Below are 23,769 nucleotides of genomic sequence, written 5' to 3' on the forward strand. Positions count from 1 at the left end.
ATATTGGTGCCAAAAGATACGAGGTAATGATGATAGTACCACTTACTTGTGGCACTGCCGCTTGAGTCATGTTGGTATAAATTGCATGAAGAGGCTCCATGCTGATGGATCTTTATTCTCACTTGATTTTGAATCACTAGTGACATGCAAATCATACCACACGAGCAAGGCCTTGTTTTCATTGAGATGAAACAAGATAGTAACTTGTTGGAAGTGATACATTTTGATGTATGCAGTCCAATGGGTGCTGAGGCACGCAGTGGATATCATTATGTTCTTACTTCAATGACGATTTAAGTAGATACAAGAGTATTTACTTAATGAATCACAAGTCTGAAATATTGAAAAGTTCAATTCTGTTTCGGAGTGAAGTTTGTCGTAACAAGAGGATAAACTGTCTATGATATGATCATAGAAATGAATATATGAGTTACGAGTTTTGGTACGCAGTTAAGACAATGTTGAAATTGTTTCGCAGTTCATGCCACCTGGAACATCATAGTGTGATGATGTGTCTGAACGTCATAGCCACGCATTATTCGGTATGGTGCATGCTATGATGTCTCATATCGAATTACCACTATCGTTTATGAGTTATGCATTAGAGACAACAGCATTCACTTTAAATAGGGCACCGCGTATTTCCGTTGAGATGACACAGTATAGACTGATGTTTAGAGAAATCTAAACTGTCGTTTCTTGAAAGTTTGGGGCTTCGACACTTATGTGAAAAAGTTTCAGTCTGATAAGCTCGAACCCAAAGCGGATAAATGCATCTTCATAGGATATCCAAAACAATTGGGTACATCTCCTATCTCAGATCTGAAAGCAAAGTGTTTGTTTCTAGAAACGGATCCTTTCTCGAGGAAAGGTTTCTCTCGAAAGAATTGAGTGGGAGGGTGGTAGAACTTGATGAGGTTATTGAACCATCACTTCAACCAGTGTGTAGCAGGGCACAGGAAATTGTTCCTATGGCGCCTAGACCAATTGAAGTGAAAGCTGATGATGGTGATCATCGAGCATCGGATCAAGTTACTACAAGCCTCGTAGGTTGACAAGGTCGTGTACTACTGCAGAGTAGTACGGTAACCCTGTCTTGGAGGTCATGTTGTTTAGCAACAATGAACCTACGAGTTATGGAGAAAGCACTGGTGGGCCCGGATTCTGGCAAATGGCTGGAAGCCATGAAACCGAGAGAGGATCCATGTATGAAAACAAAGTGTAGACTTTGGAAGAACTACTTGATGGTCATAGTACTATTGAGTAAAGATGGATCTTTAAAAGGAAGACAGACGACGATGGTGGTAAGTCACTATTGAGAAAAGCTCGACTTGTCGCAAAGATGTTTCCGACATGATCAAACAGTTGACTATGGTGAGACTTTCTCACTCGTAGCGATGCTAAAAGTCTGTTAGAGTTATGTTAGTAGTTGTTGCATTATTTTTGAAATATTGCACATAGGATGTCAAAACATTGTTTCCTCGACGGTTTCCTTGAGCAAACATTGTATGTGATACAACCAGAAGGTTTTGTCAATCCTAAAGATACTAACAAGTATGCAAGCTCCAGCAATCCTTCAATGGATTGGTGCAAGCATCTCGGAGTTGGAATATACACTTTGATGAGATGATCAAAGATTTTGGGTTTGTACAAGGTTTATGAGAAACTTGTATTTCCAAAGAAGTGAGTGGGAGCACTATAGAATTTCTGATAAGTATATGTGGTTGACATATTGTGGATCAGAAGTAATGTAGAATTTCTGTAAAGCATACAAGGTTGTTTGAAAGGAGTTTTCAAAGGAATACCTGGATTGCGCTACTTGAACATTGAGCATCAAAAATCTATGGAGATAGATCAAAAGCGCTTAATAGAAGTTTCAACAAGATGCATGCCTGGACAAGTTTTTGAAGGAGTTCAAAATAGATCAGCAAAGAAGGAGTTCTTGGTTGCGTTGTGAGGTGTGAATTTGAGTAAGACTCAAAACCCGACCACGGCAGAATAAAGAGAATAGACGAAGGTCGTCTTCTATGCCTTAGCCGTAGACTCTAAAGTATGCCATGCTGAGTACCGCACCTGATGTGTGCCTTGCAGCAAGTCTGTTAAGAGGTACGTAGAGTGATCCAGGATTGAATCACTGATCAGCGGTCAAAGTTATCCTTATTAACTAAATAGACTAAGGAATTTTTTCTCGATTATGGAGGTGGTTAAAGAGTTCGTCGTAAAGGGTTATGTCGATGCAAGCTTTGACACTAATCTGAATAACTATGAGTAGTGAAACGGATTCGTATAGTAGAGTAGATATTTGGAGCATTTCCGAATAGCACGTAGTAGCAGCATCTATAAGATGACATAAAGATTTGTAAAGAACGCATGGATCTGAAAGTTTCAGAACCGTTGACTAAAACCTCTCTCACGAGCAAGACGTGATCAGACCCCAGAACTATATGGGTTTTGGATTCGTTGAAATCACATGGTGATGTGAACTAGATTATTGACTCTAGTGCAAGTGGGAGACTATTGGAAATATGCTCTAGAGGCAATAATAATTAGTTATTATTATATTTCTTTGTTCATGATAATCTTTTATTGTCCATGCTATAAGTGTATTGATTGGAAACACAATACTTGTGTGGATACATAGACAAAACACTGTCCCTAGTAAGCCTCTAGTTGACTAGCTTGTTGATCAAAGATGGTCAAGGTTTCCTAGCCATAGGCAAGTGTTGTTACTTGATAACGGGATCACATCATTAGGAGAATCATGTGATGGACTAGACCCAAACTAATAGACGTAGCATGTTGATCGTGTCATTTTGTTGCTACTGTTTTCTGCGTGTCAAGTATTTGTTCCTATGACCATGATATCATATAACTCACTGACACCGAAGGAATGCTTTGTGTGTATCAAACGCCGCAACGTAACTGGGTGACTATAAAGATGCTCTACAGGTATCTCCGAAGGTGTTCGTTGAGTTAGTATGGATCGAGACTGGGATTTGTCACTCCGTATGACGGAGAGGTATCTCGGGGCCCACTCGGTAATACAACATCACACACAAGCCTTGCAAGCAATGTGACTTAGTGTAAGTCGCGGATCTTGTATTACGGAACGAGTAAAGAGACTTGCCGGTAAACGAGATTGAAATAGGTATGCGGATACTGACGATCGAATCTCAGGCAAGTAACATACCGAAGGACAAAGGGAATGACATACGGGATTATATGAATCCTTGGCACTGAGGTTCAAATGATAAGATCTTCGTAGAATATGTAGGATCCAATATGGGCATCCAGGTCCCGCTATTGGATATTGACCGAGGAGTCACTCGGGTCATGTCTACATAGTTCTCGAGCCCGCAAGGTCTGCACACTTAAGGTTCGACATTGTTTTATGCGTATTTGAGTTATATGGTTGGTTACCGAATGTTGTTCGGAGTACCGGATGAGATCACGGACGTCGCGAGTGTTTCCGGAATGTTCCGGAAACGAAGATTGATATATAGGATGACCTCATTTGGTTACCTGAAGGTTTTCGTGCATTACCGGAAAAGTTTCGGGCTCATCGGTAGTGTACTGGGAGTGCCGGGAGGGTGCCGGGGACCATCAGGATGGGTGTCACGCCCCAAGAGGTCTCATGGGCTATGGGAAGAGATAAACCAGCCCCAAGTGGGCTGGAATAAGTTCCCACTAAGGCCCATAAGGTTTCAGAAGGAAAAAACACAAGGTGGAAAGAGTTCCCAAGTGGGTAGGTGGAATCCTACTCCAAGTAGGATTGGAGTAGGACTCCTCCACCTCCAATTTCGGCCAAACCTTTAGGTTTTGAGGCTGCCTCCTCCCCTCCCTCCCTCCTATATATAGTGGGGTTTTAGGGCTGATTTGAGACAACTTTTGCCACAGCAGCCCGACCACATACCTCCACGGTTTTACCTCTAGATCGCGTTTCTACGGAGCTCGGGCGGAGCCCTGCTGAGATTAGATCACCACCAACCTCCGGAGCGCCGTCACGCTGCCGGAGAACTCATCTACCTCTCTGTCTCTCTTGCTGGATCAAGAAGGCCGAGATCATCGTCGAGCTGTACGTGTGCTGAACGCGGAGGTGCCGTCCGTTCGGCACTAGATCGGAGCAGATCGTGGGACGGATCGTGGGACGGTTCGTGGGACGGTTCGCGGGGCGGATCGAGGGACGTGAGGACATTCCACTACATCAACGCGTTCACTAACGCTTTTGCTGTGCGATCTACAAGGGTACGTAGATCGGAAATCCCCTCTCGTAGATGGACATCACCATGATAGGTCCTCGTGCGCGTAGGAAATTTTTTGTTTCCCATGCGACGTTCCCCAACAAAAGAGGCACATGTGGTTGTAGGTGTAAGAATTGAGAGAGGGATATTTTGATCTGCACACTTTATTCAATCCAATCCTTGGGTATATATATACAGGGATAGATCATCTAGTGTCTAACAGAAAAAGTGCTGGAGCTAGTCAGCAGCGGTAGCGCAGGCGACGCGACACGTCGGTTAGCGATGGCTATCCCTTCCTACGTGCACGGGCGTGCGGGGTGTGGCGCTGCATGCGGAGAGCAGGCGTAGGAGCCAAGTTACCGATGCATGCATGTTGTCTTGCGGAGCATGTCAAGACCAGGGAGGAGGAGCAGCCGGCCCAGTCGGCGTCGGATTAGGCGACGATGTCGAGCGTCGAGGAGGCACAAAGAGAGAGCCCGAGAGAAGGCGTCCCTCGAATGTACCGTAGAATGCGCTTCACCAACGTCCAGTGCACGTTGCACGGAGCGTGCATATGGAGGCAGACTTGTTGGACTACGTACTGGAGGTCGGGCCGCGTGAGCGTTAGATACTGGAGGGCGCCGACAATGCTGCGGTAGAAGGTGGCGTCGGAGAAGGGAACCCCATCCTGCCCAGAGACCTTGCCGACGATGTCGATGGGAGTCGATGCAGGCTTGCAGTTGGTCATGCCAGCACGGTCAAGCAGGTCGAGAGCATACTTCTTCTGACAAAGGAAGAAGCCGTTAGGGCGCCGCGTGACTTCCACACCCAGGAAGTAGTGGAGGGCGCCGAGATCCTTCAGAGCGAATTCGCGTTGAAGAAGACCAACGACATGTCGAAGAAAATCGTCGGTGGAGGCAGCCAGAACGATGTCGTTGACGTACAACAGGAGGTACGCCATGGCAGCGCCGCAGCGGTAGACGAAGAGCGAGGCGTCGGACCTGGTGATGATGAAACCCATACGAACCAGGAACGCAGCAATGTGTTGGTACCACGCTCACAGGGCCTGCTTGAGGCCGTAGAGGGAGCGTGATAGAAGACAGACGTCGTCGGGCCGGGCAGGATCGACGAAGCCAGCAGGTTGTTGGCAAAAGACCTGCTCCGTCAGGTGCCCGTGCAGGAAAGTGTTAGATACGTTGAGCTGATGAAAAGCCCAATGACGCGAGCAAGCGAGCTGGAGAACGCAGCGGATCATGCCCGGCTTCATGACGGGGGCAAAAGTCTCGGTGAAGTCGAGACCAGCCCGTTGACGGAAGCCGCGGACAACCCACCGAGCCTTGTACCTGTCCAGAGAGCCATCGGAGTGAAGTTTGTGGCGGAAGACCAATGTCCCACTGATGATGTGGGCACGAGCAGGACGGGGAACGAGCTGCCAGGTGTGGTTGCGCAGCAGCGCGTCGTAATCGTCCTGCATGGCCACTCGCCAGTGGGGGTCGCGGAGCGCCGAGTGAACGGAGGCAGGGAGCGGTGAAGGAGCAGACGCGGGAGCCACGGTGGGAGGAGGCGGCGAGGTAGCCGTAGTGGTAGCCGTGCAGACGTACGCGTCGGAGGGGTAGTGCCGGCTGGGGCGATGAATCCCAGTGCGTGCACGGGTGACCGCTCCTGCGGGTACAGGAGGGACGGGTGGCGTAGGTGAGACCGAGGTGGCAACAGGCAGTGAAGAGGGCGGTGTAGCTGCTGCGGAACCTGGCGGCATAGGAGCTGCCGCTGGTGGGAGAGCAGATCCCGGTGGTGTAGAGGGTGCTCCCGGTGGTGTAGCAGGGGTAGCAGGGTGCAGAGAGCCCGCCGAGTGCGAGGAGCTGCCTGTAGGCGGCGCCGTGGCCCGAGGGGCGCCACGAGGGCCGCGGGGCGCATGCGGTGCAGGGAGCAGAACCACGGTAGATCGCCGTGGTGCAGGCGGGGGCACCGACGATGACGACGAGCACGAGACCTGCTGAAAGGGAAACACAGTTTCTTCAAAGTAGACATGTCGGGAGATGATGACACGGCCAGACTCCGGGTCGTAGCAGCGAAACCCCTTGGTGTTAGGAGGGTAGCCGAAGAAGACGCAGGGGAGAGACCGGGGGGCGAGTTTATGCGGTGTAGTGGCGAGCAGGTTAGGGTAGCAGAGGCAACCAAAAACCCAAAGACTGTCGTAGGAGGGAGGTTGGCCGTAAAAGAGGTGGTAGGGAGTGAACTGGCCACGGGCACGGCAGGGGCGAAGGTTGGCGTGTGCGTGGTGGTGGAGAGGGCCTCTGGCCAAAAACGAGCCGGCACGGCGTCATGGAGAAGCAGAGCGCGGACGGCGTCATTGAGTGTGCGAAGAACACGTTCAGCACGCCCGTTTTGCTGGGAAGTATACGGGAAGGTAAGGCGAAGAATGGAGCCGTGCGCGGAGAGGAGAGAGTGAACACCGTGATTGTCGAATTCACGGCCATTGTCGGTTTGGAGACTGAGGATGGGGCGCGCGAACTGCTTTTGCGCGAAGGCGAAGAACGAGGTGAGCGTGGAGAGGACATCCGACTTGCGGCGCAACGGAAACGTCCAAACAAAATGAGAGAAATCATCAAGAAGCACCAAGTAATATTGAAAACCCGAATTGCTTATGATCGTAGAACACCATACATCACAATGCAACAATTCAAAAGGGAAACTAGAGATATGAGAGGAAGAAGAAAATGGGAGGCGGTTGCTCTTGCCCAAGCGGCAAGCAGGGCAGGAGTGTGGCGCGCTCTTATTACATTGAAAAGAACTGCTATGGAGGAGCTGCTGCATGGACGAGTGCCCGGGGTGCCCTAGACGGGCATGCCAGAGATCGACGCCGGCGAGGAGAGAGACTGAAGCGTGGTTGGGCAGCGACGGCCGGAGCGGATAAAGATCACCGGGACTATCACATTGGAGCAGCACCGTCTTGGTCCGCAGGTCCTTGATGGAGAAACCAAAAGGGTCAAATTCAACCAAAACAAAGTTTTGACGTGTCAAGGCACGAACAGAAACGAGGTTAGTGATGATATTAGGAGAAACAAGAACATCATCGAGTTTAAGGGGGGAAGTAGAGGAGAGAGAGAGAGATTGTCGCGGTGGGTGATGGGGAGAGAGGATCCATCACCAACGACGATACGGGTAGATGTAGGGAACGGGGAGGATCGAGAGAGGATACCGGGGTGGGATGCCATGTGGGAAGAGGCGCCAGTGTCCATGAACCAGTCGCCGTTGCCGGAGTAGGCGCCTGGGGAAGGAGCCTGGTGCAGGGCCGCCAGGAGGGCGGGATCGTGGGAGGACGCCCCGCCGTTGTTGGTGCCGAGCTAGTGCGCAGGAGGAGTAGGTGGTCAGGCGTTGGGTGGTGGCGCGGGGTAGCCGCCAGGAGGAGAGGCGGCCATCAAAGCCTGGTGGCTCGCAGGGCGAGGACCAAGCACGTCGGGGTGGGGCGCACGCGCCGGTGGCAAAGCCCAGGTGTGGACGATGCCCGTCCATGGATTGACGCCCCCGAACCAAGGGGCAGGGGCGGGACCAGAGGGAGTAGACGGCCGGCCAGTGGGGACCTGTCCGGCGGCGCGAGGGTGGCCGTCAGAGCCCCGTTTCTTCTTGCGGGCGTTCCTAGGCGGAGAGGTGCCGGCCGCAGGAGGTGCCGCGGGAGGTGCAGGCGGTGTAGTGCGCGCGGCGAGGGTAGTCTGGGAGCGTTGCAGAGTAGACTGCCGCATGCGCCATTCTTCGAGGCGAAGGTAGTTGACGGCGCGGGCGAAAGTTGGCTCGGTGAGGAGGTCGAGGTTGGAGGCGGCGTTGGCGTAGTCCGGACCAAGCCCGCGGATCAGGTTGGTGAGCATGGTGGCATCGGAGACGGGGGCGCCGACATCACGAAGCTCGTCGGCGAGGACCTTGAGGCGAAGACAGTAGTCGAATAGCCCCATGCCCTCCTGAGAGAGGCTGTAGAACTTCGTCGTGAGGAGCACTTGATGCTGCAGCTAGTTGTCGAGGAAGAGCTGACAGATGGAAGTCCACACGCCGAGAACCGAGTCATCTTCGCGGATGACATGCGACAAGATCTCGTTGCTGACGGTGCGGTAGAGCCACTTGATGATGGTGGCGTCGACCCCCATCCAGTTGGCGTCCTCGCGCATGGTGGGGACGTCCACCGAGCCGGCAACGTGATCCCTGATCTGAAACTCGCGGAAGGTGAGAGAGAAATAGGTGCGCCAAGTGGAGAAGGAGGGGGTGTGGAGATCGAGCACGACAGGAACATGATCCTGGATGTGGATCAGCCGAAGACTGGTGGCTGAGGCGGGCTCGAGGACGGCGAAGGGATTCACTTCGCCGGAGAGGGTGGAGCGAGGCGAGGCCATGCCGGAGGTGGGGAGCGGAAGTGGAGAGAGGATCAGAAGAAAACTGATACCATGTAAGAATTGAGAGAGGGATATTTTGATTTGCACACTTTATTCAATCCAATCATTGGGTATATATATACAGGGATAGATCATCTAGTGTCTAACAGAAAAAGTGCTGGAGCTAGTCAGCAGCGGTAGCGTAGGCGACGCCGCACGTCGGTTAGCGATGGCTATCCCTTCCTACGTGCGCGGGCGTGCGGGGTGTGGCGCTGCATGCGGAGAGCTGGCGCAGGAGGCAAGTTACCGATGCATGCATGCTGTCTTGCGGACCAAGTCAAGACCAGGGAGGAGGAGCCGTTGGGCAGAGGATTTCAACAGTAGGTTCAGCTGTATTAAGAGATCACGCTCGAAAAGAGATCAATTTAGATGGTACAAGCAAGCTGCCTTACAGACACCCCAATTTCACCAGCAACAGGCATGAAGGGACTAATCCAATAGGTCATCAGCAACAAGTGCACATCCCTATAGTAGAGATGGGAACCATGGAAGAGTGGCCTGATGGTCAAAGGCAGAGACTTTATTCTCCTATGGAGGGCAGAAGGCATGTGTTGACAGTGAAGCCTGCTAAGTTAAATATTTCTGAATTTGATGGACAGGATCCCGAGGCTTGGATACAGAACCTGGATCAGTATTTTGCTGCTGCTAGAACTCCTATTGAGCACAGAACTGAATTGGCAGTATCTTATTTGCATGGACCAGCTGTTCAATGATGGAGAGGTACTGGCTATGCTCCCGCTAATGTGCCTTGGCACAAATTCTATTCTTATTTATCAGAAATATTTGTTGTGGATTCTTCTTGTGATATTGTGAGTTCCTTTCATGCTGTACATCAGGCTACTACATTGTCAGCTTATGTGGAGCACTTTGAGCAGTTAATCAATGTCATGAGGAGAGAAAATCCTGGTATTCCTGACAGCTACTATGTGACTAGTTTTGTCTCTGGGCTTAACACTTATATCAAGAGCCATGTGGAATGCTTTAAGACTAAAGATATGCAAACTGTAATTTGGTATGCAAGAAGAATGGAGAAGGCACAACCACCAGTAGTTGTGGGACACACTAAGAATTATGTACCACAGCCTAGGAGACAAGTTACTTTTGATCAACCTAAGGTGGAGGGCAACAGTTCAGTGCAGAACAGGAACACTGTAATTCAGCAAGCCAAACAAAACCAAGTTTGCTATAAGTGCAGAGAACCTTGGGTCCCTGGACATAGACAGGTTTTTAAAATGAGTCAAAAAGCCCAGATTCAGGCCTTGCAAGCAGTGGAAGAAGGAATGCCTGAAACTATTTTTGTTACTGACTTTGCTGACCCAGATCTGCAAAACATAGAACAGCTCCCTGAGGATGCAATTCTCCAAGTTTCTATGCATGCTGCTATGGGGATTGGAGCAGTGAAGAACACTTTTATCTTGACAGTGAAGGTGGGCAACATTTCTGCAGCAGCCTTGGTGGATAGTGGTAGTACCTCTACCTTTGTGTCTCCTGAGATGGCAGCCAAAATGAAAGTTCAGCTCAGACCCACTACTAGAGTAAGAGTGGCTGTAGCAAGTGGAGAAGTGTTGTGCAGTGAGTTCATAGTGCCAAACTGTCCTTATGAAATATAGAACCAGAAGTTCAGTGACAGTTTCAGAGTTCTCAAGCTCAAGGGTTATGACATGATACTAGGGGTGGACTGGCTCAAGAAATATAGCCCTATACACATGGATTTCATTAAAATGGAAATGAGGGTGTCAGTGGGAAAGGATCAAAAAATCACCTTTCAAGATGAAACAGTTCCAAGGGATCAGCCTGAAGAAACTAAGGATAAAGCTAATACATTGATGGAACAAGCAGTGTGTGGATTTGTTTTGTCTACTACTTGTGTTGTGGACACAACAAGTGTTGCTAAGGAATTACCAGTGGAATTACAGGACTTGCTGCAAGACTATGAACAACTGTTTCAAGAACCTACTGATCTGCCTCCTAGTAGGCCTTGTGATCATAGGATTCCACTAGTGGAAGGAGCTAAAGTAGTAAACCAGAGGCCTTACAGAATGCCCCATCACCAGAAGGACATATTGGAGAAAATCATTAAGGAACTGTTAAAGTCTGGAGTGATCAGGCCTAGCACTAGCCCATTTTCATCTCCTGTGTTACTGGTAAAAAAGAAAGATGGATCTTGGAGGTTATGTACTGACTACAAGAAATTGAATGCAATCACTATTAAGAACAAGTACCCCATCCCAATAATTGAAGATTTGTTGGATCAGTTAAAAGGAGCTAAGTTCTTTTCCAAGATAGATCTTAGAAATGGATATCACCAGATAAGAATGGCAGAGGAGGACATCCACAAAACAGCTTTTGTTACTCACATGGGCTTATTTGAATATCTAGTGATGTCATTTGTTTTAACTAATGGGCCTCCCAGTTTTCAAGCATTGATGAACTTACTCTTTGGCATGTTGAAGTTTGTAGGTACATTCTTTGATGACATGTTGGTGTTTAGTTCCTCATTGAAAGAACATAGAGAACATCTCAGTCAAGTGTTCAACATTTTGCAAGAAAATAAGTTATATGCTAGACTGGAGAAGTGCTCTTTTGGACAAACTGAAGTGGAATACTTGGGCCACATCATTAACCAGGAAGGAGTAGCTACTGACCCAGCTAAAAATCAGGGCCATAAGGGATTGGCCAGCACCTAGCAACATCAGTGAATTAAGAAGTTGTCTGGGCCTGAGTGGATACTATAGAAGATTCATCCAAGGATATGGGATTATTTGCAGACCATTGTTTGACTGCTTGAAGAAAGATGCTTTTCAGTGGGGTCCTACTCAAGATGAAGCTTTTGTTGTGGTGAAGGACAAGTTAACTCACTTTCCAGTCCTAATATTGCCTGATTTTCCAAACCATTTATTCTGGAAGCTGATGCTTCTGGGTATGGATTGGGAGCTGTCCTGATGCAAGAGGGCATGCCAATCTCTTATTTTAGTAAGACCATTGGCCCTAGAGCAACTGCACTATCTACCTATGACAAGGAGGCCATGGCAATTATTGAAGCTGTTAAGAAATGGAAACATTACTTCTTGGCTAGTGCTCTGTTTATCAGAACTGATCAGGAGAGTTTGAAATACATCCAAGAGCAGAAGCTCACTGAGGGAGTGCAACACAAGCTGCTTCTGAAGTTGCTGGGGTACACTTTTACTATTGAATACAAGAAGGGAAAGGAAAACAGAGCAGCTGATGCATTGTCCAGGGTTAAACACTTGGTATCTATGTTGGTGGCCGGCAGAACTACTCCTACTTGGGTAGTAGAAGTGATCAAGAGTTACAGTCAGGATGACAAGATGAAGGAATTAATTACCCAGTGCACTATGACTAAAGATTCAGCAAGTTCTTATTCTTTCAAGAATGGAATTCTCAGGTTCAAAAACAAAGTAGTAGTAGGCAAAGCAACTGTGCTGAGACAGAAGTTGTTACAGACATTTCATAGCTCTGAACTAGGTGGTCACTCTGGGGAAAGAGCAACATACCAGAGAATAAAGCTGGTGTTTCATTGGCCAGGGCTTAAGCAAGATGTAATTGCATTTGTCAAAGCTTGCCCAGTGTGCCAAATTAACAAGGCTGAGCATTGTCCTTACCCTGGCTTGTTGGAGCCACTCCCTGTTCCAGATTTTGCTTGGGCTCATGTGAGCATGGACTTTGTGGAGGGTTTTCCTGTGTTAGAGAACAAGGACCTTATCCTGGTAGTTGTGGACAAATTTACCAAGTATTCTCACTTCATTAGGATGAAGCACCCTATTACAGTGGAATCTGTGGCTAGAGCTTTTTCTAAAAATGTGTTCAAATTACATGGAATGCCAGTGGTGATTGTTACTGATAGGGACATGATCTTTACTAGCAATCTGTGGCAGCGGCTCTTTAAGTCCTTGAAGATCAAGTTACATATGAATACTAGCTACCATCCTCAGTATGATGGCCAAACTGAGAGGGTCAATCAGTGCTTAGAGAACTATTTGAGGTGCATGTGCTTTCAACAGCCCAAGAAATGGCATGGCCGGTTGGCCTTAGCTGAATGGTGGTATAATACCAGCTTCCACACTGCATTATAGATGACTCCTTTCCAAGCATTGTATGGTTTTCCTCCCCCTATGGTAGCTGAATCAGCCCTACCTGATTCCATCTCTGTAGATTCAAATGACTTATTGCAGAACAGAGAGTCGACCTTGGAAGTGATCAAGCAGAACTTACTTAAGGCACAAGCTAGAATGAAGTGGTTTGCTGACAAGAAGAGAAAAGAAAGGGGATTTGCTGAAGGAGACATGGTGTACTTAAAGCTACAGCCCTACAGACACACATCACTTAGCCTACACAGGCATCTCAAACTCCATTCTAAGTTTTATGGGCCTTTCAGAATTCTGGAGAAGATTGGTGCTCATGCTTACAAGCTGCTATTGCCTGAGGGATGCAAATTGCATCCTACCTTCCATGTGAGCCAGTTGAAGAAACACATTGGACCTGTTGTTGTTCCCTCCAAAGATTTGCCATTAGTTGGTCCAGATGGAGTAATTAAGATGGAACCACAGGCTGTGTTGGAGAGGAAGTTGGTCCCCAGGGTTCAGGGTAATATAAGTATCTCTGTGGTGACGTGACTTATCAAGTGGGTGAAATGCCAGTAGAACAAGCAACATGGGAGGACTCATCATTTATTCAAAAGATTTTTCCTTCTTTTACAGCTTGAGGACAAGCTGCAGCTTAATAGGGGGGAATTGTCAGGGTCGAGCTCCCCTGTTACCATGTGCCGGATGTGCCGTAGATGGCCGATGGAGCATCCAAGAGTTGAGAAGCAAGGATACCGTTTCGGGTTATGAAGACTGGGAGCCGTCGATCTGGAATCCAATGCTAACGCGAGCTGCCCGCGTCGCTGTTACCTTTTCGACAACTCCACTACCACCAGCTCTTTTACTTTACTCTCTTTTAGGCTTGACGACTTATTTAGGCCCCCATTTCCAGCCCGATGAGGCATGTAATAGATGAATATCTTTGAACCCTAGCCGTCGGTGGCGTTCTAAACCCATTTTCCCCGAAACCCAAGCAATACATCCACCCTTCGGCCTACGATTTGCTTGTAAATTCGGTTGTCGATGCATGTTTGGTTGTTCGTCAGTAACCAGTTCCTGACAGAGCTGTTAGTCGGGCGACACCGAGTTGCCCGCCACTACCGCCAATTTAGGGAGCGACGATGTAGAGTCGTGCATGCTCGGACGGACGGGGAAGGGAGGATAAGGACCGTAACAATGGCTCTGTATGTAAGAGAAGAGGCCTGTGAAGGTCATTGGAGGCGAGGTCCTGCTCGGGAGGAGATCTCGTGGGGGCCGTCCTTCTAGGGGAGGCGTTCGAGCTTGGGGAGTGTGGATCTAGCTGAAGAAGGGGAGCACTAGTCAGCATGCCTCGATCAGGACTACAAGAGCTGACATTGGCGGCGATGAGGGAAGAGAAGGGCGAAGCAGAGGGAATGGCAATGGTCGAGGGCAACACGACCGTGGCCTACGCCGGCGTTTGTGGGGATCCATTACGACGGCGGCGACGGCGACGGCGACGACAACAGTGTTTAGGGTCCTAGAGAAAATATCGAGGCCGGTAGAGGTAGGAGCGGCGGCGAAGGCAACATCGACGCCTCCCAGACCTCGTCGACGGTAATTGCGGACCTCGACCGCGGTGATATCGGACCTCGACGGGTCCTTGTTCCTATGATTTCTTTTCATTACGTGGTTCAAGGGGGACTGGGATCAGGTGACTTGCTCACAGGCCACAGGCAGTCACGCCGTAACAGCCATTTTTCTACCAAGGTCAACAAGTGACATTGGATCTCGCTTGGATGGTGGATATGGAGCTGCATGTTAAGGCGTGACCGCCGATGGGCATGTCACCCAATCCCAGCCCGTTCGAGGGGGCCTGATGGGGTTATAGTCCTAGGGTAGGGTAATAGGCCTGCCCTATAAGTCCTACCCAAGGACTACCCTTCATAAGAGATAAGACCCTTAGTCAGTTCCGACTGAATGAAGGACTTCCCATCATCCAGTCGGTAACGAATCCTCCACCATCCAGTCGGAGATGAGCATTCGGAGTGTATCAAACTAGCCGACTGGATTCCACTCTGTGCATCGTAACCCCCCCTGGAGGGAAACGGTCGTACGTTTCCAAGTGCCTTTATTAGCATTTAAGACATACGTTACCTGTAACGTAGGCATTTATTTGCCACTACTCCACCCCTGTGCACCGAACCGTTGTGGAGGGTAGCGCACTCTATATAAGCCGCCCTCCCCCACTGGTGCAAGGGTTAGCAATTCATTGTAATCCATATTCCACTCGACAACAAGCTCCCAGAGCACGAAGACGTAGGGCTATTACCTCCACCGTAGAGGGGCATGAACTCATACAACCTCGCCGTAGCTAAGGCTCTGCCCATCCTTTCGTACCCTACACATCTACTGTCAGACTTATACCCACGACAGTTGGCGCCCACCGTGGTGCACGCGTCTAAGCGACTTCCGGCAAGTTTGCGACTACATCTTTTCGTCATGTCATCCGGTGGAGATTCGAGCATGGGTCACGAGATCCTCTTCGGCGATCTCTCCTTCATCGTCGACGATTCGGCATGGCTTCGGGATGCCCCTCTCAACGTCGAGACGCTTCCCCGTCGTGGAGCTACGCACTTCTGTGCCGGCGCCCGCGGTATTCTTCTTCTCCAGCAGTCGGTTCCGGTGTCGACCTACACCACCGTCACGCGCCGCAACAAGCGGTCCCGCCGTCCGCGGCTCTAGCGTTGCGTGCATCACGCCCAGGCGCGCCAGAACGCGTCTTTGCAAGTGGCGGTCCTAGAGTCGGTTGTGGTTGCCCCGCAGTCCCAGCGCTCGGACTCAGTTCCGACTGAGTGTCCTTCCGAGTACTTGGGTCGCGGGCCTGCAGCAGAAGTACACATGGACAATTCCCATGAAAGTCCCCGCCAAGCTGGCCGGAACGAGCACGAGATCGGCGAAACATCCGACGCTCGCCGTCCACCTCGTCGTTCTGCCAGTCGGCACACTCAGCGGAGCAACATGGAGTTGTTCCGCACACCCATCCTCAACTTGGCCGCCGCCGCCAAGATAGCCGATTCCCTTCAGCCGACTGATTCAGAGGCTGGCAGGGGGATCGAGAAAATCCGCGCCCTGCTGCACACGGCGCAGCAGCAAAACTCGGCGGTCTCCCAGTCGCACAATAGGATCCACAATAGTTCTGTTCATGCGAACACGCATCGGTCAGTTCACAGCCCTGGTTCTCTTCAGCGACCCAGGGGAGGCAGTCGTTCGATGAATCCCGAAGATCGTCGCCGTTCACGCACCCCTCCGAGGGGTGGGCCCTACGGGCCCCGACATCATGATGATCAGCGTTCAGTCGGTGACACTTACAATCCAAGGCCCGACGCGAGAGGGTATATCGCCCAGCGGAGGGTCGACAGGGGTCGAGCCCACCGCGATGGTCATGATATTGACCGTCCGAGTGGAAGCAGGACCATCGTTTCCGGTCCCGAGTGTTTCAGTCGAGGCATCCGTTCAGCTGACATCCCTCCCAACTTCCGATTGGCGACTGGGATCAGCAAGTTTACAGGGGAGTCCAAGCCAGAAACGTGGCTGGATGACTACCGAGTGGCAGTCCAGATCGGAGGAGGGGACGACCACGTCGCCGTGAAGCACCTCCCTCTCATGCTCGACGGCTCGGCGCGAGCGTGGCTGAACCAATTGGCCCCCTCAAGCATCTACAGCTGGGCAGATCTGGCCCGAGTGTTCATCAGGACCTTCAAGGGACGTGCAAGCGCCCCGCTGGCCTCATGCAGCTCCAGCATTGTGTCCAGAAGCAGAATGATCCCCTGCGCGATTTCATTCAACGTTGGACGACCCTCTACCACACGGTGGAAAACGTAACAGAGCACCAAGCAGTCTGCGCCTTCAAGGCAGGCGTGCGGTACAGGGATCTATACCTGACGTTCGGTCGAACAGGCGACATCTCCATCAGCAAGATGATGGAGATAGCGGCACGCTATGCAAATGGCGAAGAAGAGGACCGCATCCGTAGCGGCAAGCACAAAACAGTCGCCGATGGACATGGAAATAACACTCAGAAGCAGAAGCAGAAAGCTCCGTCCACTCCGCAGGCAGAAGCCACAGCTGTTACCAATACCAAGCTCAAGGGCAAGGGGAAAGCTCAGTTCACCCCCAAGAAGAAGCGGTTCAACAACCCCATCCTAGACCAGCCATGTCCGATTCACACGAAGATGGATGAAGAGGGCAACGCTATATATCCGAAGCATACCACTCGGCAATGTCGCCTCCTGATCCAGGAGCTCGGCGAAGGGCAACCGAGTGAAAAGGGCAATGAACAGGATGGGGAGGATAAGGAGAATCCGTTCCCCCAAGTCCATGCAACATTGATGATTTTTGCTGACGTTGAGAGCAAGAGTCGACTGAAGCTGGTGAACAGGGAGGTGAACATGGCCACGCCTACCAACCCCAAGTTCCTCAAATGGTCTCAGACTGTGATCACCTTTGACCAGTCGGATCATCCAGCACACGTACCCACCCCAGGGAGACAGGCTCTGGTCGTTGACCCGGTGGTGGAAGGAGTCCGACTGCGCAAAGTCCTCATGGACGGCGGCAGTGGCTTGAACATCATGTACGCCGACACTCTCAAGGGGATGAGCATTCCAATGTCCAAACTCAGCGAGAGCAACATGCAGTTCTATGGAGTCGTCCCTGGACGAAAGGCCAAATCACTCGGCCAGATCACATTGGATGTCGTTTTCGGCTCCGACAAGAAATTCCGCAAGGAAAAGCTGACGTTTGAGGTGGTGGACTTCCAGAGCGCGTATCATGCAATTCTGGGCCGCCCGACTTATGCGCGTTTCATGGCCCGTCCATGTTACGTGTACCTGAAGCTAAAGATGCCAGGCCCGAAAGGTGTGATCACTATCACAGGCAATCGACAACGGGCCGAAGAGTGTCTGCAGCAGGGATCAAGGATCGCCGATCAGCAGATGGTTGTCCTCGAGCTTGACGAGTACAAGAAAACAGTCGATCCCGCTGACTTGATGCGTGCGAAGAAACCAGCTTCGGAGTCTGCATTCCAGTCGGCGGGAGAGACGAAGAAGGTCAGCATCCACCCGACGGACAACACCACTGCCCCAACGAACATCTCCACTACCCTCGATCCTAAATAGGAAGCCGAGCTCACCCAATTCCTCCGTGAGAACTGGGACATCTTCGCATGGAAGCCCTCTGACATGCCAGGTGTACCCAGGGAGTTGGCTGAGCACCGACTGCATGTGGATCCCACCGCTCGGCCTGTCCGAGAACGCCTGCGTCGGTCCGCCGCGCACAAGAGGAAGGCAATCGGAGAAGAAGTGGCCAAGCTTTTGGCAGCCAACTTCATTCGCGAGGTACACCACTCCGAGTGGCTCGCCAATGTTGTCATGGTGCCCAAGAAGGACAAGTCGCTCCGAATGTGCATCGACTTCAAACATCTCAATAAGGTCTGCCCGAAAGACCATTTTCCGCTCCCCCGCATCGATCAAATTGTCGATTCGACTGCGGGTTGCGAGCGTTTGTCATTTCTTGATGCCTACTCGGGCTATCATCAGATCCATCTGTATGACCCCGATGAATTAAAAACCGCCTTCATCACCCCATTCGGGTGCTTCTGCTACATCACTATGCCATTTGGTTTGAAGAATGCAGGAGCAACCTTTATGCGCATGATCCAAAAATGCCTCCTCGACCAGATCGGTCGGAACGTGGAGGCGTATATGGATGATATCGTAGTCAAGTCACGCAAAGGTTCCGACCTACTGATTGACTTGGCAGAAACATTCGCCAACCTTCGTAGGTACGAAATCAAGCTCAACCCCGCCAAGTGTTCATTCGGCGTTCCCAGCGGAAAGTTACTCGGTTTCTTTGTTTCCGAACGAGGGATCGATGTCAACCCCGAAAAGATCGGGACCATCGTCCGAATGGAGCGGCCGGTCAGAATACACGATGTTCAACGGCTCACAGGTTGCCTAGCGGCTTTGAGCAGGTTTATCAGTCGACTCAGCGAGAAAGCACTTCCTCTGTACCAACTCATGAAGAAATCAGATACTTTCGAGTGGACAGACGAAGCCCAAGTTGCATTCGACGACCTCAAAGTCCTACTTTCCACCCAGCCGGTTCTTATTGCTCCGCTCGGTAAAGAGCCCCTTCTTCTGTACATCGCGGCTACAAATCAAGTCGTCAGCACTGTTCTCACAGTCGAACGAGAAGAAGAAGGCAAAGCATACAAAGTTCAGCGGCCAGTGTATTACGTCTCCGAAGTCCTGACTCCTTCCAAGCAGAGGTATCCCCACTATCAAAAACTTATCTACGGGATTTACATGACTGCGAAGAAGGTGGCTCATTATTTTCAAGAGCACTCGGTGTCTGTCGTTTCTGATGCTCCGTTGTCGGAAATCCTCCACAATCGGGACGCATCGGGCCGAGTGATGAAGTGGGCAATGGAGATGTTGTACCGCGACATCAAGTTTGAGGCCAAGAAAGCTATAAAGTCTCAAGCTCTAGCGCAGAATGGGTAGAACAACAGCAACCGACCCACATCGACTCGGCTCATTGGACAATGTTCTTCTATGGGTCCAAGATGTTGAATGGCTCCGGCGCTGGCGTTGTGATCGTATCGTCAAAGGGCGACAAACTCAAGTATGTGCTGCAGATACACTTTGATTCCTCCAACAATGAGGCAGAGTATGAAGCTCTCCTTTATGGACTGCGCATGGCCATCGCACTCGGCGTTCGTCGCCTGATGGTCTATGGCGATTCGGATTTGGTGGTTAATCAAGTGATGAAAGAGTGTGACGTCAGGAACCCCACCATGACCACATACTGCAATGCAGTGAAGAAGCTCGAGAAGAAGTTTGAAGGTCTAGAACTCCACCATGTTCCGTGACTGAAGAACCAAGCAGTTGATGAGTTGGCAAAACTCGGATCCACTCGGAGACCAGTCCCGAGTGACGTCTGCCTCGAGCACCTCCACCTTCCCTCAGTTAAAGAAGATCCTTTCACAGAGCAACCAGTACAACCAAAGAGCTCGACAGATCCGACTAAAGTCGACGTACCTGCTGTGGTTGATTTGAACATGGAGATTCTTGCTGTCATCCCCGATTGGACTATGCCGATCATTGCATACATCCTGAGGCAGGAATTACCAGAAGACAAAGTCCAAGCCAGGCAGATCGTCCGCAGGTCAAAGTCGTTCACTATCATTGATGGCCAGTTGTACAAGGAAAGTGATTCAAGCGTTCTCCAACGATGCATCTCCCTGAGGAAGGACAGTTAATCCTGGAAGAAATTCACTCGGGAACCTGCGGTCATCACGCCTCTTCAAGAGCAATCGTCGCCAAAGCATTCAGAGCTGGCTTCTTCTGGCTGCATGCAAACGAAATGGCTAAAGATATGGTCGACCGATGTGAAGGCTGTCAGTTCTACTCCAACAAGTCCCACAAGCCAACATCTGCGTTGAAGACAATCCCTCTTGTTTGGTCGTTTGCAGTATGGGGATTAGATACAGTCGGTCCATTCAGGACAGGCCAAGGGGGATACACACATCTGTTGGTGGCAGTCGACAAGTTCACAACCGCCACCATTGCCGATCTCAACCCATCCGCCTCCGCGGCTGTACCTCTCCCCGCTCACTGCCCCCGTTGCGGTGCTCGAGCGCATCACGTCGACCCTGGTCCACCCTGGCCTGTGCCCAGGCCGCTGCCACATCACTCGCCGCCGCGGCCGACCTCAACCACCACTGCTGTCGATCTCAACCCGCCCGCCTCCGCGGTCGTACCTCTGCCCGCTTGTTGCCCCTGTTTCGGCGCTCGAGCATAGTTTCTGAATCAAATAAACGCGACAGCTACAACGACTTGGATGATGCGTCTGCTCAATGTAGAACGGCGGCGGCGCGCGGATAAGGCGCGGCGGAGCGAAGTACTTGCAGGTGGAGGCGGACCTCCATAGCTCACACGGGGAACTCCGAGGTTATGGCGCGGCAACGGCGACTCCTTATGGCCAGATAGAGGCGCCTAACCCTTGCTCCCCTCATCGTATCCCCTCCTCCGACAGGAACTCATCATCTGGCGAGATCCCCTCCCCATGCCTCCAACCGTGTGCCAAGCACCGGCAAGAAATTTTGTTTTGTGGGAATTTATTTGCTGATGAATGAATGTATTGAATGTAAGATTGCATTGTTGTAGAGAGAGAGAATGGAACACGATCTTCAGTTTGTCATCTCATCCCACATTCTCTATCCCATGAGTGAAATAAGATAACAGTCCCTTGATCAATTCACGTAGCCTCTTTGTTTTGCTTTGCTTGTCCCGCTCAATTTATCATCATGGTGGAATTAACAATGGATGGGTTGATTTCTCAACAAAATAGGATATGACTCACTACATTAGTTAGTTAGCTTATTATTTTAATAAATCAAAATGATTATAAAAGATTAAAAGCGTGTGATATTTTTTCTCCCGTTGCAACGCACGGGCCCTTTTGCTAGTAATGATACAATATACTCATGATCTAAAATGCTTCCTTATTCATGGTTATTTATGAAGATGAGATCCTTATTTTACATACAATTAAAATCTTCCAAATCTTGTCCACCAAAAATAAATGCAATTGTGCTATGAAAAATGGCTTCCAGCCAAGTTTGTTGTCGGAAGACAGCGGGAGAAGAAGGAAAGAGGGCGAGAAAAGCCGATAATAAAACCTCTCCCTTCCCTTCGTCGTTCTTCCCGGTTCGATCCACTCCAGCAACCCCAAATCCCGGCCCGATTCCTCCCCAAATCCAATCGACTCCCTGTCGAAATCCGCCCTCCCACTGATCGCCGCAAGCTCCCGGAGCAAGCAATTTCGCGCCGCAAGAACTGCTCGCCGTCCGTGGACAAAGCCCTCGCCCGACTCTCCTAACTTCTTTTCTGTTCCTCCTGGCCATCGTGTTACGCGCGTCGCCGCCATCGCCGTCCCAGTTCTTCCTCGTCTCGTCTGGACATTCGCGTTCCTGCTATCTGCACCTCGTCCGCATCCTTTGGTTTTTGAGGTATGACCTTGTTTTCATCAAGCGATTAGTTAAACACCGCCGCTCACCTTCGCAACTTCTAACACCCGTCTCACCATTTAGATCCGCCCTTGATGGCTGGGGAGGAGGCCGCAGAGGGAAGCGGGAATAGGAGGCGGATGGATCTAAACCTGTACCTGGGCCTCCCTCCATTGCCGCGGCCTCCAGGTCGGCTTGGTGTAGCTATGGATTGCCCGCCGCCACCACCGCTTAACTCGGCCATTCCGGTTCCGGTATCTCCAAGAACGGATGCGCCTGCAGGATTGCCGGCACCAGAGGAGATGCCGCCACTGCCCGTTGTATACTCGCCGTCCAATGCGCTCTCCACTCCGGAGCTATCGCTGATAGATCCGATGCTCTTTGATTGGCTTGATGGCCTGAGTACGGACAGTGAAGAGGCTCTTGATGCTGGTGAACTGGCTGTGGTGCGCGACGAGCCCTCACATGATGCCAATGTCTCACCATCGCCGCCAGTGCCATTGCCTCTTCCTGGGCTGGAAGGGGTTCGCCTTGAATGGGTGGAAAGGCTTTCTCACCCTATTCTGGTGGCCCCTGCAGCCAGAGCAGAGATGGTGAGCACGAGGGTGATGAGGCAATCTATCGGGGGTGCGAATGCAATTGAAGACATGACGCCTGAGCTCCGCTTGCAGAGGCTGATCCAGGTGAGTGAACAACACCGCATTGTGCGGCCAGGGTCAGTGAACCGCAACCAGCGGGCAACCAGCCCAGAAGCAGAAAGACTGGCGCAAGCCATCCAGCGCTCTCATAGCTCTCTGGATGCATCAAGGCGGCAGAAGCTCGATGGTGATGGCAAGATGGCAGGAACGGCTACCGCCAAGAAGGACGGGAACTGTGGGTGCAACTCCAGTTTTGAGTGCAATATCTGCCTTGAAGCGGCTAAAGAGCCCGTGGTTACACCGTGCGGCCACCTCTTCTGCTGGCCATGCTTGTACCAGTGGCTCCATGGACATTCGGCCCACTCTGAGTGCCCTGTCTGCAAAGGAGAGGTGCTCGAAGTAAATGTCACACCAATTTATGGAAGAGGAGGTGGTGAACCGGACGCCTCCAGCAATGATGTTCCTCCCAGACCACGGGCGAACAGGAGTGAGAGCTTGAGGCAGCAGCTGCATATGCCAGACCCAAGAGGCATTGCAAGCATGGTGAGACGGTTGATAGAAAACCAGGATATAGTGAGAGGCCAGGTAGCTCCACCTGCAGGAGGGGTTGAGGTGACTGTACTTCCCGCAGCCCGGTCAAGGGCTAGGGTACGGAGACAGCAAAGACACGGCCTTGTTTCACCCTCCCCAATAATGCTGCGTGCGAGCAATTCTGTCCCTGGGAGTGGCAATCAGGTCCAATTGCCGTCTTCTAACTCCGTTAATGCTGCACCGGCAGTTACTCTGCAATCCTCATCCATGGAGCAGGTGTCGACTTCTAGCACCCTGTCTGTTATAGTGGGACAGGCAGCCCAAAGTAGGAGGTCCAGGCCTTCGGAGCCCACAACCACAAGAAGAACAAGGAGGAGGCAGCAGCAGTAGGTAAAAGTGGTGTTGCCATTTTCTCCAATAAAACATATATAGATCATGCTTCGTCTGTACCATGTCAAGCTCCAAAAACATAGTCAAGATTATAAGGTAGGAATGTATATGCTTTGCTCATATATACCTTTTTCATGGAAAATGAATTATTAGCATGTATGTGGGGATAAATTTCCCTGATATTGCATCTGTTTGTTTACAGTGAATTACTTGTTGTTTACTGTGAATCTCTGTACTGTGTATGCCGTTACGTTTCTTGGTACTACTGAAGTTTAGAAATTCAAAGATACTTCATTTGCTCAGCTACAGTTTTTATACCGTCAAGACTGATGAATATAGCAACAAATGCACTATTACTAGTGGTTGGGACGGGGCGCCTCTCTTGAGGCGGGATTGTACGCACTAACGTCTACATGCATAGTTTAGTGAAAAGAGAGGTAG

The 23,769-nt window shown here is 50.7% G+C and overlaps 1 protein-coding gene across 1 annotated transcript; it reads left to right on the top strand.

Annotated features, from left to right (window-relative positions):
* The first annotated feature begins 21,385 nt into the window (after positions 1-21,385).
* On the top strand, positions 21,386-23,534 carry LOC123411326. Its single transcript, XM_045104261.1, has 2 exons — positions 21,386-21,772; positions 21,854-23,534. Exon 2 carries the CDS (start codon positions 21,865-21,867, stop codon positions 23,326-23,328), a length of 1,464 nt encoding a protein of 487 aa, XP_044960196.1. The 5' UTR covers positions 21,386-21,772; positions 21,854-21,864; the 3' UTR covers positions 23,329-23,534.
* The last annotated feature ends 235 nt before the right edge of the window (positions 23,535-23,769 follow it).

The sequence above is a fragment of the Hordeum vulgare genome, chromosome 7H, assembly GCF_904849725.1.
Source record: "Hordeum vulgare subsp. vulgare chromosome 7H, MorexV3_pseudomolecules_assembly, whole genome shotgun sequence".
Classification (NCBI taxonomy): Eukaryota; Viridiplantae; Streptophyta; class Magnoliopsida; order Poales; family Poaceae; genus Hordeum; species Hordeum vulgare.

Excerpts from the sequence above, each read along its gene's own strand:
- LOC123411326 (XM_045104261.1), top strand. The coding sequence starts at position 21,865 with ATGGCTGGGGAGGAGGCCGCAGAGGGAAGCGGGAATAGGAGGCGGATG.